This window comes from Symphalangus syndactylus, chromosome 24, assembly GCF_028878055.3.
Source record: "Symphalangus syndactylus isolate Jambi chromosome 24, NHGRI_mSymSyn1-v2.1_pri, whole genome shotgun sequence".
In the NCBI taxonomy this organism is placed as follows: Eukaryota; Metazoa; Chordata; class Mammalia; order Primates; family Hylobatidae; genus Symphalangus; species Symphalangus syndactylus.
Window position 1 is genome coordinate 50,561,525 of NC_072446.2, and position 17,998 is coordinate 50,579,522.

At 44.4% G+C, this 17,998-nt stretch overlaps 1 protein-coding gene and 1 pseudogene across 1 annotated transcript; one reads left to right on the forward strand and one right to left on the reverse strand.

Annotated features, from left to right (window-relative positions):
• Positions 1-1,592: 1,592 nt before the first annotated feature.
• On the forward strand, positions 1,593-14,519 carry NANP (N-acetylneuraminic acid phosphatase). Its single transcript, XM_055265632.2, has 2 exons — positions 1,593-4,270; positions 11,507-14,519. The coding sequence occupies exons 1-2, from the start codon at positions 3,833-3,835 to the stop codon at positions 12,161-12,163; spliced, it is 1,095 nt and encodes a 364-aa protein (XP_055121607.1). The 5' UTR covers positions 1,593-3,832; the 3' UTR covers positions 12,164-14,519.
• A 2,370-nt stretch (positions 14,520-16,889) lies between these two features.
• Positions 16,890-16,968, reverse strand: LOC129474956 (uncharacterized; annotated as a pseudogene).
• Positions 16,969-17,998: the final 1,030 nt, after the last annotated feature.

Consider the following 17,998-nt stretch of genomic DNA (forward strand, 5'->3'; position numbering starts at 1 on the left):
TCCCCACCTCCTCTCTCCTGCCGGCCATGTGAATATGTGCTTACTTTCTCTTCACCTTCCACCATGATTGTAAGTTTCCTGAGGCCTCCCCAAAAGCAGAAGCCTGTATAGGACAAAAAACCATGAGCCAATTAAACCTCTTTTCTTTGTAAATTTAAAAAAAAAAATTAGCCAAGCATGCTGCCACATGCTGGTGGGAGGACCACTTGAGCCCAGGAGACAGAGGTTGCAGTGAGCCGAGATTGCGCCACTGCCCTCCAGCCTGGGCAACAGAGCAAGACCCTGTCTCGAATAATATTAATTAAAAAAATAAAGCTGGCCAGGTGCAGTGGCTCATGCCTGAGTCCCAGCACTTTGGGAGGCCGAGGCAGGCGGATCAACTGAGATCAGGAGTTCCAGACCAGCCTGGCCAACATGGAAAAACCCCATCTCTACTAAAAATACAAAAATTAGCCAGGCATGGTGGCACGCACCTTTAATCCCAGCTACTAGGGAGACTGGGGCAGGAGAATTGCTTGAAGCTGGGAACTGAGATCACACCACTGCACTCTAGTCTGGGCAACAGAGTGAGACTCTGTCTCAATCAAGGTGTCAGCCAGGCACGGTAGCTCATGCCTGTAATCCCAGCACTTTGGGAGGCTGAGGTGGGCAGATCACTTGAGGTCAGGAGTTTGAAACCAGCCTGGCCAACAGAGCGAAACCCCGTCTCTATTAAAAATGCAAAATTAGCCAGGCATGGTGGTACATGCCTGTAGTCCCAGCTACTTGGGAGGTTGAGGCAGGAAAATTGCCTGAACCCAGGAGGTGGAGGTTGCAGTGAGCTGAGATCATGCCATTGCACTCCAGCCTGGGCGACAAGAGTGAAACTCCATCTCAAAAAAACAGTTAATGATAAAATAATAAAGCTGTCAGGTTTTACTGCATCTAGCCATTATTCAAGTAGCAAAGTTGCAAGGAGCCGAAGACCCATGGGACATGACCAACTCAGCATTCCGCTGGAGGCTATATGATCAAACAGCAAACTGTTTATCATGAATGCAGGATATGGGCAAATTCACACTGCCCTGCCACCAAAAGGTTTGCTGAAGGACATCACTCCTTGGTGACAGGCTCCTTGAAGCTATCTATTGAGAAATCTAGCGCCTAATGTCCAAAGGATGCAGTCTCGCAAGCCTGCTGTGAACCAAATGGCCGACTATTACCAGACAATCACTCCCCTTCTCGCTATCTCTTTTGCCTAATAAATACGGAGGGCTGTGTAACGCTCAGGCCCCTTGTCCACTAGAGGCAAGGTGCCCCCAACCCCTTCTTCTAAATATACTTTTATCTCTTGTCTTTCATTCCCATGTTCCCCCACTTTGTTCAGTCCCCCTAGGTACGTGCTGGTTACATAGTGGTGCCTGGACAGGGACTGATAGCTGTAGTGTATCCTCTGTCCTTTTTCCTATCTATTGGAGGAGGAGACTTAGGTAAGACCTTACTCTGTTTCCTCTTTGTTATTTTGGCCCGGTGATATTGGGGCTGAGGGAAGAGGAGGTGATAAGGCAGGTGACGTTTTCTTCTCCTTCCTCTTTTTAGGATCTTCTGTGTGTAACTGAGCCAGGGCTGCTCAAATTAAAGCCCATAACGTTAAAGATTTTACTGGGACCTGATGCCTTTGTGCCTGATGTTGTTTAAGGTTTCTCCCCACTTGTTCCCAGAGTTCTACGTCTAGCATTCCTTCCTCTGGGAACCATGGGCTTTGTACTCCATTATTGACCACACTAGTTTTTAATTCCTTCAACAACTTAAATTCTTGTGGAGTGTGTTCATGAATAACCTACTGTGGATTATTTGGATCAGGCCTTATGGAAATAAGAAAAGCGCAAGGTCCTAAGGGCTCTCCAGCTATGACAGCAGAGCGTAAAATTCTTTGTATTGGGGTTTCTATTTCTACTACCAAAGGAGGCGATACAGATGTTTCTGCAATTGGAGGAGGCGGTATAGGCCAATTTTAATCCTCCCTGTCCTGTTTTTTATTTTCAATTCGTGCTGTGGGTGGGACAACAGATTCAGATTTTTATGAACAGCAACAGAATAGGGTGCTCTACACAAAGTTGGACAGGTCATGGAATGCCATTAGATGACTTGTCGCAAAAGGAAATCTGTCAAACAACGCATCCCCTTAAAAGGATTATGCAGACTGCTATGCCTCATCTAACCTTAGATTTTTGCCTAAATCAACAAACAACAAACTCGCATGCAAGTCAGAAGAAAAAAAAAGCTGCCCCAAGCTTCCTGTGCCTATAGTTTTATGCTAAATTGATTCTGACATTTCAGGCAATTAAAAGTAACTCCAATTAATTCACTCATAATTTTGGCTGACTGCTAATCTAAATGTCCACAATTGATAGGCTAGCCCTATACATCAACGAGGTAAGCACAGAAAGGAGTCATGGTTTTGAGGAATGCCTGTGGGTTTATTCTCCACCATAGCAATGAGATGTCAACTGTGATCGTGCTCTATAAAATATAGAAACTGTAGGTAGTCTAAAGCTGCAGAAGAAACTGCTATTAATATAGAGATAAACCAATTAATCTAACCTACTGAACATCAGTGGTCTGTTAAGCAGTTTCACCAGCGAGGAGATAGACTGGCAATTTTTTTCTCTAAAGAGCTAAATAATGAATATTTTAGGATTTCCAGCCACGTGGTCTCACTTGCAATTACTCAACTCTGTCTGCTTCTGTATGGCAAAAGCAGCCACAGACGATACAGAAATGAATGTGTACGCTGTGTTCTAATGCAACTATGGGCATTAAAATTTCTTGATTTTCATGTGTAACAAAATACTGTTATTTTGATTTTTTTAAATCCATTTACAAAGTAAAAATCACCCTTAGCCAGGCGCGGTGGCTCACGCCTGTAATCCCAGCTCTTTGGGAGGCTAAGACGGGTGGATCACGAAGTCAGGAGTTCCGAGACCAGCCTGGCCAACACGGTGAAACTCTGTCTCTACTAAAAATACAAAAATTAGCCGGGGGTGGTGGCGTGCGCCTGTAATCCCAGCTACTCAAGAGGCTGAAGCAGAATTGCTTGAATCCAGGAGGCGGAGGTTGCAGTGAGCCACTACACTCCAGCCTGGGTGATAGAGCAAGACTCCATCTCGAAAATAAAAATAAAAATAAATTAAAAAATAAAAAAACCACTTAGCTCACTGGCTAAACAAAATCAGGTAATTGGCCTGTACCTGACAGTCAATTTCTGGTCACTAATGATGACCACATATCCAAATTATAGTAAAGTTACCCAAGAGAGACAAAGATTAGAGATTAGTGTCACGATCCACGTTCTGCCAGCACTAGGTGGCACGAGCTGCTACAGCCCTTCCGCGGGTTTAAAAGGCGGTCGACGTCCCTCAACCTCTTGCTATGCCTGAAAACAACCGAGTAAAAGGCATCCAAAGACTTGAGAACGCAAGGTTTCAGGAAAGCAATCAGGAAGGGCAAAACATGGGGCAGCCACTACACAGCCCCTCCGTCTTAGGGCACAGGTACTAAACGGGTTGTAAGAGACCCAAGTCACATCCTTCAGAAACGTGCTGGCGCGGGCCCAGGCAGACAGGGATTCCACCCCGGCGAAGGCCGCAAACGGCGCGAGGCGGGAAGGCGCAGGCTCCACCTTCCGCCGCCCCCAGATCACCGACAGTGACCCGCGCGCACAGGCAGGCTAGGACCGCGGGCGCTCAAGGCAGACACCCGGCCCGCCGACGTCTCCGCGCCGCCCGCCGGGCCACCCGGAGAGCCCGCTGCCCAGCGCCTGGCAGCGCGGACAATCTCCCTCCGGGCAGTGATGACGGTCCTTCGCGCCGGAGGGCCCAGGGAGGAAAGAGATAAGCAGAAAGACACCAGGGAAGGGCACCACGCTTCGGACCAACCCCAGCCACAGCCATTGAGAAGTCGCCGCACCCCGCGGCGCCGACGCACGTTTCCAGCGCTCTTGAGAGACCAGACCCTGAGAGTCTCGCGGGATCTCACTTTTCTCGGCGGCGCAGGGAATGAGACCGATCGCGGGAATTCCACCGGCGCCGGGAGACTGTCTGGTGACCTCGCGACTCCTCCCACGTCTCGCTGGGCAGCCCGCCTTGCGCATGCGCAGGCGGCAGTGACAAGGCTACGATTCGCGCGACCGGCCGGCGCTATGGGGCTGAGCCGCGTGCGGGCCGTTTTCTTTGACTTGGACAACACTCTCATCGACACGGCCGGGGCGAGCAGGAGAGGCATGTTGGAGGTAACCTCCCCTCCCGCGGCGCTCCTCTGGGCGGGGTCAGTGCGCCCCGCCCCGTCCTGCGCGCTCACCTCCCCTTGACCCCACTTCCACCCCGGCGCCGCGGGCCGCTCTTGCTGGTTGAGACATCTGGGGCGTCCGGGTGCGGAGGTGGCTGAAGGGACGCGGGCCCTGCGGGTCTGTTTTCCCGGGCCTGGCGGCCGCTCGTCACCCAACCTCGAGCCTTGGAGCGGCTGCTCGCAGGTGCCTCAGCGGTCAGGACGCGGAAGGGCTCCGTGACGGCTGCCACGGTGGCGGAGGTGCCCGTGGGCGCGGGAGGCGACAGCAAAGCCGCGAGACCAGGCGCTGGGCCCGCCCCCGGTCAGGCTGTCGGTGTGGAGCTCGACGGAGGGTCGTGTCCCCCACGCGACTTTCGGGGATGCTGGGAGGAGACTTGGTAGAGTTAGCCCCAGTGTTGACCCAACAAGGGACACGGCTGTCAGTACCCAGCCTGGACTTAAGCCCTGCTTTAGAGAATTGTCCCCGCAGAACTCCTTCTGGCCTCCCTGGCGGGGTGGTGGTCACCGTGGCTTTCTGAGGTGACACAGCAAAAGCCCGTGCTGCGAGGCAGCAAATGCCCTTTCCGAGGCGCTCCTCCGCGGCACTGCCCCTCTACACGCGCGGAGGCGGTTTCAGACCTTCCCGTGTTCCAGCCCCAGTCCACCCCGGCTTCCCTTTCTCTACCTTTAGCTTCAAGGGGAAAGGGAAGGATTTATCAGATGTGGAAAACCCACTTTCAAAAGCTAATTCATCCAAACCTGAGCGCCCCGTCCTCTTCATGCTTCATCAGTTAGTTTTTGTGTCCCTGGATCTTCCACTACCTCATCCGTTTTCTTTTTAGCTATATTCCACTCCTGCCGCATATTCATGTTTGCCCCATAGTTTTAAAAAAAGCTTTAAAAAGGATGCCTCCCTTTGGGCTATTCTTCCTGCTCTAGATATTGCCTGTCTCTCTTGACAGCCATGTTTTCCCGGAGAAATCTATACCCGTTATCTCCTTGTCTCTACCTCCTATTTATTACTAAATCCATCGTAATATCGCTTTATCTTCACCGCTAGACTGAAATAGACTTGCTGGGTCACTAGGCAGTCCCAAATTGCTGGAATCCGTATTTTTTAAAGTCTGTCTTCATGACTTTACTGAGGCATTCCACACTTTTAACTTGTTGGCCTCCACCTCAGGGGTGCCACCCTGTGCCATATTGCCTCCAGTATCTCTCGCCGCAGATGTTACATATTTACCTGTGTGTTACTAGTAAGCTGAGTCCTGTGCATTTCAATTAAATTATTGCTGTAGGCCAATTCTTGCTGTAGGCCCAGAGTTTGGGCTTTAAAATCAGACATTTGAATATGAATCACAGCTCTCCCAAAACCTAGCTGAAAGTGCCTCAAGGAATTAACCACTTGGAGCCTTATATCTTCATAAAATGTGAATTATATTAGTCCTCAATCACCCTGTAATACTTGGGAAGCCCATGGGTGCAGTGTCCACTCAGCGAATTATAGCACCTTCCACCCTCGTACGTTGTCTGTCCACCACTGCACATTCCCCGTGCATGTCTCAGTTACAGCTGAACTCATCTCTCACCTAGACTGTTGCTGTGGGCTTGTCTCCAGGTTTACCACATCCTGTGTGTCCTCCACATTCTTGCCACAGCAATATTTTTAAAACAAAGACTAAATCGTATGCCTCCCTGGTCTTTACACCCTCACTTATAGTAGTGCTGTATTTTGTTCAGATATTTCTTAATGCATCTGTCAAAGGATATTTCAATTAATTTTGCAGCTCAGGTGCCTACTACTAAATAGTGAGCTTCTTGGGAGGGAACAAGCTGTCTTAATTATCCTCGTTTGACACATGGCAAATGTTGAATAAATGCTGGATGGATGGATCAAATTTTTACTTCGAGACTTGGTTCTATTACTGCCTCCTTTATAATTACAAATCATTGTAAACAATTTATGAATGGGCCGGGCGCGGTGGCTCACGCCTGTAATCCCAGCACTTTGGGAGACCGAGACGGGCGGATCACGAGGTCAGCAGATGGAGACCATCCTGGCTAACACGGTGAAACCCCGTCTCTACTTAAAATACAAAAATTAGCCGGGTGTGTTGGCGGGCACCTGTAGTCCCAGCTAGTCGGGAGGCTGAGCCAGGAGAATGGCGTGAACCCGGGAGCCGGAGCTTGCAGTGAGCCGAGATCGCACCACTGCACCCCAGCCTGGGCGGCAGAGCCAGACTCCGTCTCTGAAAATAATAATAATAATAATTTATGAATGGAGGAAGAGGGAAAGGTCCAGCCATTTATTGCCTTGGGCTTGGGGAGAAGGGGTCATATACTGACTGTATGTATCAACTTTAATTTTTTCTAATCACTTAGGGAAGTTATTTTTTTCCTCCCTCTTTAGACCTGTTTTTCATGGTAATTACTCAAGAGGAACTTTTCTACAGAAGCCTGGAGTTTCTCAGTGAACAAAGCAGAAGAGATTTCTGCATTTGTGAATTTACTTCTTAGTGGGTATGGCAGTGAACATAATAAGTATTTACAGGTGTGATAGAAAAAGCAGAGAGGGTAACAAATCAACATTTTAAATAGACTAGGCCTCATCGAGTAGGTGATGTTTGTGCACAGACTTGAAATAAAAATAACAGAAGCGCTGCTTGAATTGGTAGGCTGAGTGCAGGCCTCATGTTTTGAGCATATTTAAAAATTATTAATAGTTTTATTTGGAATTCATCCCCTTCTGTCGTGCTGTATCCGTATTGATTTCAGTAGGGGTTGCACCATGTTCAAGAGGCTGAAGATGAGACCCGGAGCCAGCAAATGAGAAAGGGTTTTTGAGAGATCTTATATACAAGACGGTCCATTGGCGGTGGGCTGGACAGAACTGCAGCCACTTGTAAAAAGAATGCAGTTTACATAGCATTTTCACTTAGCACCCTCCCTGCAGCAACCTCCTCCTGGCTACCTTCATTTAATGGAAAAAAAAAAAGGGCCTCTATCCCCTCTGCAACCTGAGTTCCGCAGGATGGGATGGGCCATGATTCAGATCTTCCTCATAAATAAGGAATGAATCTCTGGATTGGACACTCCTGGACTCCTTATCTTGGAACCCGAATACACATTCCTCATAGACCACAGGGTCATTCTAAGGGTGTGCGTAAGTTAGTGCTGTCAGGTGCACCTGCTATATGCTTCATATCCAAATGATTAGTATTCAGAATACACTTGTCTTAAAGTGTTGTAAAGTATTAGATGGTACCCACACTAAGCCCTCAAAAAGTCTTTTAAAATCAGTTAGCTAAACTAAAGTATTGATGATACTAAACTTAGTTCTGGGTCTAGGGAGCGGACAGAAGAATAGAGTTTCCTTTTTTGTATACGTTCAGAGAGAGCCTTAAGATAGAGTCTTGAAGTGGGTGAAGTTTGAGTTCATATTAGTCTACTAACTGATAGCCCTTCTATCAGAGCAGGGCCCTTTTCTTCAGGCCAGTGAGCACCTGGTGGGCTCTTTATACCAAAATCTTTTTCAGCCCTGCCTTACCAGTCACACACAAAGTATCATCACGCCTCCAAGTTAGAGAGCTTTTTCCTTCACCTCCAATTCAATCAATACTCCCATTTTCAGTGCAGGTGTTGGAGAGTTTGTAATAACGCATACTAATTCAGGGTAGGTGTTAATTTCTGTTTGAACTAATAAATGAATGCTGATAAACTTTTTTCCTAAAGATGTTAATATTGTTAAAATGCTACTTACTGTCCCACACCAACCTGTAATTAGTTGCTGTATGACAAAATGAGGAAGTTAATTGAAGGGATAGAATAGGAAAAGATTTTGAAACTTGGGAGTGGCATACCATGCCTTTACAAACATCTCCCTTTTAAGGTGAGCAAATCCTGCTTTTTCAGAGCCCCAAGAATGTGCTTAATGAAGTGCCAGTTGAAGTAACAGGAAATTGGGTCTGTATTGGGTGCTCTCTGTTCACTGGTTATGAGCCAGCCCCTATCTGAGCTCAAGCTCTGTGGAGTCCTAGAGGCATGTGTCCTTGCACTGCTGTAGGGTTGCTGAAACTTTGGAGCTCCTGTCAATCATAGCTTAAGAGTCCTTCAACTGATGTTGCCAGCAAAGATGGTGAGATAAACATGGAGATCGAAAAAGCTTTATTTGTTCATAGAAATTTATAAAGCAAAAATTTACAGCGTTTTGCCTCTACCTAAAATTCCTAGGGCTGGTATATTTTTCTTGGGCAGATAAGATTTTTCTTAATGATTACATTTTCTTTTAAAAATTTTTTTTCTCATATGGCCAAGTGTTCTGATACATTTTCAGATTAGCACAAATACCTCAAAAAATATTTTCCTTTCAGCCAGGCACGGTGGCTCACACCTGTAATTCCCAGCACTTTGGAAGGCCAAGGCAGCAGGAGGATTGCTTGAGGCTAGGAGTTAAAGACAATCTTGGGCAATACAGCAAGACCCCTGTCTCTACAAAAAAAATTTGTTAGCTGGGTATGGTGTTGTGCACTTGTAGTCCTAGCTATTTGGGGGACTGAAGGGAGATGAGCCCAGGAGTTTGAGGCCACAGTGAACTATAATCATTCCTCTACTGCATTCCATCCAGCCTGAGTAACAGAGCAAGATCCTGTTTGGGGAAAAGAAAAAAAAAAAACACACAACCCTTTTTCTTTGTTGTGATTCTTTTACTCTGAGGGAAGAAAAACACATGCGTTTCTCTCTCAGTAGGTGAGTTGAGTTTTTGGTGTGAGTAGCATACTGCTTCTTCCCTAGTCCCGTTACAACAGATATATTTTAACCGTAGCTGGGTGCATTTCAAAAAGCCAGCATTGCCCGGCATGTTTGACTTTCCTCAGGTGCTCACCCGGACACTGGACTTCCAGTGCAGACAGTTCATGAGGCGATCCCAGGATACACGTTAAGGGGTCGGGGAGACAAGAAGGGGAAGGAGTCCAATACGGGTTAGAGCAGCTTAATGAGCAGGTTACTGCTGTGAGCAGCTGGAGATTTCTGGGGGACAGTACACAGAACAGGGTTCAGTTGTGCTCCCCAGGGGGCAAGGAAGCTGTGATATTTATTCGCCAGTTTCTACCCTACATTTGTTGAGGGCTGCTCCCAGGGCAATACTTTTTAGCCCCATCCTGTGTGTATAGATACCCTGTGTGTGGCCAAGTAAAGCCCACAAGCAGAGAGGCCCATACTTGGAGTGGGAAGCCACTAGTGAGTGAATATAGTGTGTGCCAAGGGGATTTAGGCAGCACTTGCTATAGCATGGGGTTCAAGGCCCTTCACAAACTATCTGCGAACAGGTTCCCCAGTTGCATCTCTTGGCATCTTCCCTCACATGCCTCCATTTGGGCTCAACTCAGCTTCTTGCTTTTTCCACAAAATTTTAAACTCTTGGCCTTTGTTCATTCCTCTGTCTGGAATGATTTTCTTCTCTTCCCATACCCACTTTTTCTGCTTGTTTATTACTCCTTGGTCTCAATGTGACTTCCTCTGCCAGCTACCATGTGGAATGACTTCCATATTATTCCCACAGCTTGTTCAAACTGCTGTCATGGCATCTCCCCCACCCTCCGCCCCATGATTTGTAGTGGTTGTATATTATATTCCCCACGAGATAATGCCCCAAGGACAAAGGCCAGTCTCTAGTGCTTAAGACATAGTGCAAAGGCAAGCATGTGGGCTTTGGAAGTAAGCAGGTATGGATGCGGATCCCAGATGGGCGAGTTATTAACAGTTCTGCACTTCCCTGCCTCATTTGGAACATGGAACTGTCTTGCAGGATTGTAGAAAAGTTTAGAAATAATGTATGTAAGTATGTAGTACAATGCTTGCCACATTAGGGGTTTTAGGAAAAGTTAGAAGACAGGCCAAATGGATTAGTGTTATAAAAGCCACATAAAGAGCCTTGGGAACACGGGAGAGGGAGTATTTAACTCAAAAGTACAGAATTGGGGCCGGGCGCAGTGGCTCATGCCTGTAATCCCAGCACTTTGGCAGGCAGAGGCAGGAAGATTACTTGGGGTCAAGAGTTCGAGGCTAGCCTGGCCAACATGGTAAAACCCCGCCTCTACTAAAAATACAAAAATTAGCCAGGCATGGTGGCGGGCACCTATAGTCCCAGCTACACGGGAGGCTGAAGCAGGAGAATCACTTGAACCCAGGAGGTAGAGGTTGCAGTAAGCTGAGATTGCACCACTGCACTCCAGCCTGGGCGACAGAGCGAGACTGTATCCAAAAACAAAAAAGTACAGAATTGGGCCAGGCACAGTGGCTCACGCCTGTAATCCTAGTAATTTGGAGGCCAAGGCGGGCAGATGACTTGAGATCAGGAGTTCGAGACCAGCCTGGCCAACATTGTGAAACCCTGTCTCTGCTAAAAATACAAAATTTAACCAGGCGTCGTCGTGGGCGCCTGTAATCCCAGCTACTTGGGTGGCTAAAGCAGGAGAATCTCTTAAGCCTGGGAGGTGGAGGTTGCAGTGAGCCGAGCTGGTGCCTTTGCACTTCAGCCTAAGCTACAGAATGAGACTGTGTCTCAAAAAAAATAAAAGTGTAGAATTAGATCCCATTATAGGTGATAGTCAATTTAGGTCTTCAAAATGTGAAATGGATGTAGATGAGAAAAGATTAGATGAACAAAGTGTTATTTTTTTCTGATGATAGTCTAAATAGTGGTTGTCAGAAATTTTAAATGTTTTACCAAAAATAAGTACAAGGATTTTTTTTGTTTTGTTTTGTTTTTAAGATGGGGTCTCGATATGTTGCCCATGCTGGTCCTGAACTCCTAAACTCAAGTGATCCTGCCACCTTGGCCTTCCAAAGTGCTGGGATTACAGCCACCACGCCCGGCCCAAAAAGCACAAGTTTTATTTTCATGTCTTCATGCCCAGAATGAAAGATTTTGGACTCTAAACTACCAAACAAAGGATTGTTACTAGCTATATATGAAGAAGTTGGTTTTAAAAAATGAGTGAGTTCTAGAGCGGTTGGAAGAGCCTCACTTTGTTGTCTCTAAAAATAAGGCCAATTGCCACCAGAAACGGTGTAGTTAATAGCTGCTTTAAAGCAGAGGAGTGGAGTTGGAATCTCTCAGCCACTTGTAGGATCACAGCTTCCTAGGGCATGACTATTAAAGACATGCAATATGTTAATGGAGTTATTTTCCATTATTTAGGTGATAAAACTCTTACAATCAAAATACCATTATAAAGAAGAAGCTGAAATCATCTGTGATAAAGTTCAAGTTAAACTCAGCAAGGAATGTTTTCATCCTTACAATACATGCATTACTGATTTAAGGACTTCACATTGGGAAGAAGCAATCCAGGAAACAAAAGGTGGTGCAGCCAATAGAAAATTGGCTGAAGAATGTTATTTCCTTTGGAAATCTACACGTTTACAGCATATGACACTAGCAGAAGATGTCAAAGCCATGCTTACTGAACTTCGAAAGGAGGTCCGCCTACTTCTATTAACGAATGGGGACAGACAGACCCAGAGGGAGAAGATTGAGGCTTGTGCCTGTCAGTCCTATTTTGACGCTGTTGTTGTAGGTGGAGAGCAGAGAGAGGAGAAACCAGCACCGTCCATATTTTATTACTGCTGCAATCTTCTTGGAGTAAAACCTGGGGACTGTGTGATGGTCGGTGACACATTAGAAACCGACATCCAAGGAGGCCTCAATGCAGGATTGAAAGCAACAGTCTGGATCAATAAAAATGGAATAGTGCCACTGAAGTCCTCCCCAGTTCCGCATTACATGGTTTCTTCTGTGCTAGAGTTACCTGCTCTCTTACAAAGTATAGACCTCAAAGTCAGTATGTCCACTTAAAGCACATAAAAGGGCATGATTATGAATGTTAGAGTCAATTTGCTGAGTATGAAATAAGAAAAGTTAGGGCACTCCACTTATAATAATCCAGCTCTAAGAATAATTTTACTTATGATTTAATGGCCAATATTTTGAAGGTCTTCCTAACCCTATTGTTTCTAAGTTTTAACAACCAACCATTGAGTGGTACTTATATCTGAAAATTCAGATTGCATGAATTCAGGTCAGTAGTATAGCCCAGAAAATTTGAGGAAATATATTATTTGTTAGTCTGTAACTGGAGCTTTTTAAAATTATGTTATTAATCTTTTAGTATCTTGGCTGCATAATGCCAAGCAGGATTGCTTTACACATGGATGCACAAATGTAAGGTTTATCTTCTGGCTTAAAAAGAGATATTTTTAAAAAATAGATTTTCTAAAACAGATTTATCAAAGCAAGTGAATCTGGTTAATATGAAATAAGTACTAAGTCACATGTAAATCAAGGTATTTTATAGTGAAATTATTTTGCATATTTTGAAAACATAAACCATAGTTTTTGTCTACTTTGGATATATACTTTCTTTTATGAACCTGATTTTTCTGTATGCCTTTTTTTTTCAGAGGGCAGGGAGCAATTTTTCTATGGCATGTGATAGATTCCTCCAGTTAGAAAAAGCTGTTAAAATCAACACGTGGTGCTCCTTTACCATGACATTTTCTCACCTGTGCACAGTGAGCTGGTAGCTTCCTTTTAGTCTTCACCTCTCAAGGAAATGTTTTTACTGTCTTTTCCCAGACACACAGTGGGGTTGAGGGAGCTAGGCTGTTTTGCTAGAGATAATTGCAAGGCACATGGCACTACAAGTCATTTTTCTTCTGTGGATCCATAAGAGGAACATTTCCTCAGTGTAGCCTAACCATGCAGCCCCCAATCTGTTCCTTTTTTTTTTTTGAAATGGGATCTCTGTCGCCCAGGTTGGAGTGCCATGGCACCATCTCGGCTCACTGCAACCTCTGCCTCCTGAGCTCAAGTGATCCTCCCACTTCAGCCTCCCAAGGGTGTGTATGTGACTACAAGCACACACTACCACGCCCGGCTAATGTTTTTTTTTTTTTTTGTAGAGATGGGATTTTGCCATGTTGCCCAGGCTGGTCTCGAATTCCTGGACTCAAGTGATCCTCCCACCTCAGCCTCCTAAAGTACTAGGATTACAGGCATGAGCCACTGTGCCTGGCCCCCTCATCTGATAGAAAATTAGATTTTGCTATGAGCCATTTTCCGAGGGCCAATTTAATACGCTTGTGACTCTTCTTAGAGTTACCATCTGCCTTAAGTTTCCTCTGTTTTTCACATTCTTGGAAATATATCATTGTTTTGCAAATTTCTATATCTAATTCAGGGTTTACCAGGAGCTTAATAATTAATGGCTACATAGCAAGGCATCATCTTGGAACCGGAGAATTTTCTCTGGACTATTAGGCTAGACAGTCTCATGATTATACTAACCAAACCTGGAGTAAAGTGGTTGAAAAAAAAGAAAGCATAAAGGGGCTTATTAAAGTGGTTAATAAATATGATTTAGGTTGGTTTTTGATATGTTTTTCTTCCAGCTGTTATATAAGAAACTACTAATGTAAAATAGTAGGCTGTATGTTGGATGTGTATAGCTATGTCTTCAAGACTAATACTCAGAGAATCAAATTGTAGATTGTACCCATCTGTGAGCCTATTTCTTTAGCCAGTTTTCTGTCTACTGCCAAGAAACAGGATTCTCTGCCTCATGCAAATGCCCTTTTGTGTTTACTTTTCGCTCTTGATTTTTAAAAATGTGATTGTGCCCTTGACTGTCCCAAAGTGCTATTGCTATAACAGTGAACGTTTGTGAACAGAGGATGTTTGTAGTTTCAAGTGCAGTACCCATATGACCTTGATCATATTTTAGCTATTTAAAAATTAAGTTGGAGGATTGTGGCAGAAGTAGTCATGTGCATGATTGCTCTGATAGATTGGTTGGCGTGTGCTGCAGGGGGCTTGTCCTTTTAACTCTCCCACAGGATGGTTGTAGGCAGTGTCACATTCATTATGCTGAGAGTGAAGGTTCATCACTCCTATATCGTGGTAGCAAATCTCAGCAAGATAGCTTCTAGGATGTTAAGTGAGCAGTTCTCCAGCAGAAATGATATAGGAGGAAAAAATTGAATAATTGAATTTCCTTGTCTTCACAGTTTGTATTCGACAGAGTACAGTAATGTATTACATTCCATTTGCACCCTTCCTTAGGGAAGAACTTTGTGGTTATCTACCTTCTGAGTGGAATGTTACACAAAATATTTTAAAATATTGGAATAAACCTATGATTTTATTAATAATATTTTTTGTTTTAGAATAATATTCCTTAAAATTATGAGTGATGTTTTGTCATCTTTATTTGTTTTCAAAATTTCCCTATACACACAAAGCCAGAGGCCCTCCCTAACACTGCTTACAAAGGTGGGCCTAGAACAGACACCAATGGACACTGCACCTGGAATACCAGCACCTAGTGGGGATGTTTGGTTCCATGTGCACCTCCACATACAAGGGCACGAACATCTCAGATCTGGAAGTTCCCAGGACCCAGTGGATGCTCAGTATTGTAGGAAGGCAGGTCTTTACCAAAGTTCTTGGTTTATTGCTTTCAAATTTCTTTGCAACCTTCAGCAAGAAACATTTTCTATCATAATCTCTTTAACACATTTATAATGTTAGGTAACACTGTAAATATATATAAATATAAATATAACACATTTATATAAAGATATATAAATAAATATAAATATAACATTTATATTTATAGTATAACACATATTAATATGTGTATGGAATCTAGTTTTATATGTTTAATTTTCATAAAACATTCTTGTTATGTATGATGATATTTTTCATTCCATTCTTTTTTGAATTAGCGAATATATTCATTGTTAAACAGGTACTACTTGTAGTACACAAGTCAAAAAAATAAAAGGGTGAATGGTGAAAAGTCATTCTCATCTCTTTGCTAGGGGCCCACAACCCACTTGCCCTAAAAGTTACTACTGTTTAGTTTTTGTTTTATTTTTAAAAATAGAGACAAGGTCTCACTATGTTGTCCAGGCTGGTCTCAAACTCCTGAGCTCAAGCAGTCCACCTGCCTCAGCCTCCAAAAGTGCTAGGGTTAGAGGCGTGAGCCATGTCACCCAGCCAAGGCCAGTGCTGTTACCAGCTTCATGTATACCTGCATATAGAAGTGTATATAAGACTATATAGAATCAATTGAATTCAGGCAGATTTTTAATTTCTGTATTTCAGCTTAGGAAACAATGTTCTTGCTCAGATAATCTAAGAGTCATGCAGCTTGTGTTTAAGCCATTTGTGTTAGGAACATAATACTTTCATGGTCTCAGCCATGTGCGAGATCTCTGTAGTTCCATTGACTTTCGCATACCACCACCCTGGTGATTCCCTTTGCCCCTTATGTTAAATTTCCTATTTTCTGTGTCCTGTGTATTCCTATTTTGACTTATTCCCTCTTTTTGGTGGCATGCATCCTTGAGTAGGTTCCCTGTAAACGTGCGTAGGAGGTAAAACTTTTGAGATCTGAATGTCTGAAAATGTCTTTATTCTCTTCTCCCATCATTGATAGTTTTAATAGTGTGTATTTCGATAACATTTTTACTAGAAATTTTGAAGGCATTGGTCTGTGGTCGAGCATCCATTTGTATGTGACCACTTTCTCTCTTGTAACTCTTAGAACCTTATTTTCCTCCAGTGGTCCACGATCACATGCCTTGGAGAGGGTGTTCCATCCTCTGTGCTTGGCACGCTGAACCCTTTCAATCAAAATCATATTTTCTTGGTCCTGGGGAATTTAATGACTTCATTGATAATTGCCTCCCTTCATTTATTTTCTGATTTCTCTTTACGATTTCTGATTTTTTTCGTTTCTCTTATCCCTGTTATTCAGATGTCAGAACTCCTTTACTGACCTTCCACTTTATATTTTCACTCCCATTTTTCCATCTCTGTTACTCTGTTTCTTCAACTTTACCTTACAATCCTTCTATGATTTTTTTCCCTCTACTATCATACCTTTTAAAGATTTCCAAGAGCTTGAATTTTTTTTTTTTTTTTTTTTTGAGACGGGGTCTTAACTCGGTCACCCATTGAGGAGTGCGGTAGCACAGTCATGGCTCACTGCAGCCTTTAATTCCTGGGCTCCAGTGATTCTCCCACCTCAGCCTCCAGAGTAGCTGAGACTACAGACACATGCTATGATACCCAGCTAATTTTTTTGTATTTTTTGTAGAGACGGGGCTTCACCATGTTGCCCAGGCTGGTCTCAAACTCCTGGCCTCAAGCAATTCACTCACCTGGGCCTCCCAAAAGTGCTAAAATTACAGGCATGAGCCACCGTGCCCAGCCCCAGTGTATTTTTTAATCACTTGAGTTCAGGTATTCAAGACCAGCCAGCCAACATGGTGAAACCCCATCTACCGTAACAAAAATTAGCTGGGGATGGTGGCACACACTGAAGTCCCAGCTACTTGGAAGGCTGAGGCAGGAGAATCACTTGAACACAGGAGGCAGAGGTTGCAGTGAGCCAAGATCACACCACTGCACTCCAGCCTGGGCAACAGAGTGAGACTCGGTCTAAAAAAAAAAAAAAAGGCTTTAGTTTTACTTAAAAAAAAAAAAAAAAAAAAAAAAATATATATATATATATAAAAATATATAATTAGATGCCATGAAGTAGGCGGCAAGGCCTTAACCATATGTGTGTTGTGAGGCCCAAGGGCCTCCCAAAAGCTTTTTTGTTGTTGTTGTTGTTGAGATGGAGTCTTGCTCCGTTGCCAGGCTGGAGTGCAAGTGGCGCAATCTCAGCTCGGGGCAACCTTCACCTCCCGGGTTCAGGCGATTCTCCTGCCTCAGCCTCCCAAGTAGCTGGGACTACAGATGTGCACCACCACGCCCAGCTAATTTTTGTATTTTTAGTAAAGACGGGATTGCACCATGTTAGCCAGGATGATCTCGATCTCTTGACCTCGTGATCCGCCTGCCTCGGCCTCCCAAAGTGCTGGGATTACAGGCCTGAGCCACCACGCCTGGCCCCAAGAGCTTTTTTAAAAAAATTTCTAAATAACATTCTGGGATTTTTGTTTGTTTGTTTGTTTTGTTTTTGAGTGGAGTATCATCTCTGAAAAAAAAAAATTAAGTTTTAAAAGAATCCACAGCATATACCATTCTAAGTTTCCCTAATCTGTTTATTTGGGTCTGTTTGTTCATACTAGAGGCTTTCCTCAAGTGCCCATTAACCCTTGGTTATTTATGATAAAGAGAAGAGAGATGGAAATGCTGATTGGAAGTTCCACACAAGTGCATGGGCCTTCTCAAATCAGAGGTTCTTTTACTGTGGGGTATCTGGATGGGCTGTTAGTTGAGGGATCCCTGAGGTCAGTGTGTTAAAGTCTTTTCTCTTTGTTGGTCTGCTCTCTTAGAGATGAATCTTCAGACTGGAGTGTAGAGGTCTGATGTCAGCATTAGGAGCTGAGTGGGAAGGGTGTGTGTGCATATAGTCACCTGCTCTCTGTTTCTGGTTGCACTTGAGTCCAGCTATGCTTGGTGTTCCCCAGGCTAGAGACCCCTCTGTCTTACCCTCCACAGAGAAGCATCCCAGTGTCTGCTGAGAGAGAACAAGTTGGAGTGGGGACAGGGTTCGTTTGTACCTTGAGCACCTTTTTACCCCAGCCTCCTTAATTCAGCTGCTCCTTTCCTCTCCTTCAGGACCACAGCATCTGGGGATGTCAGTGCCCATGTCTTTGGAGGAGACTGCTG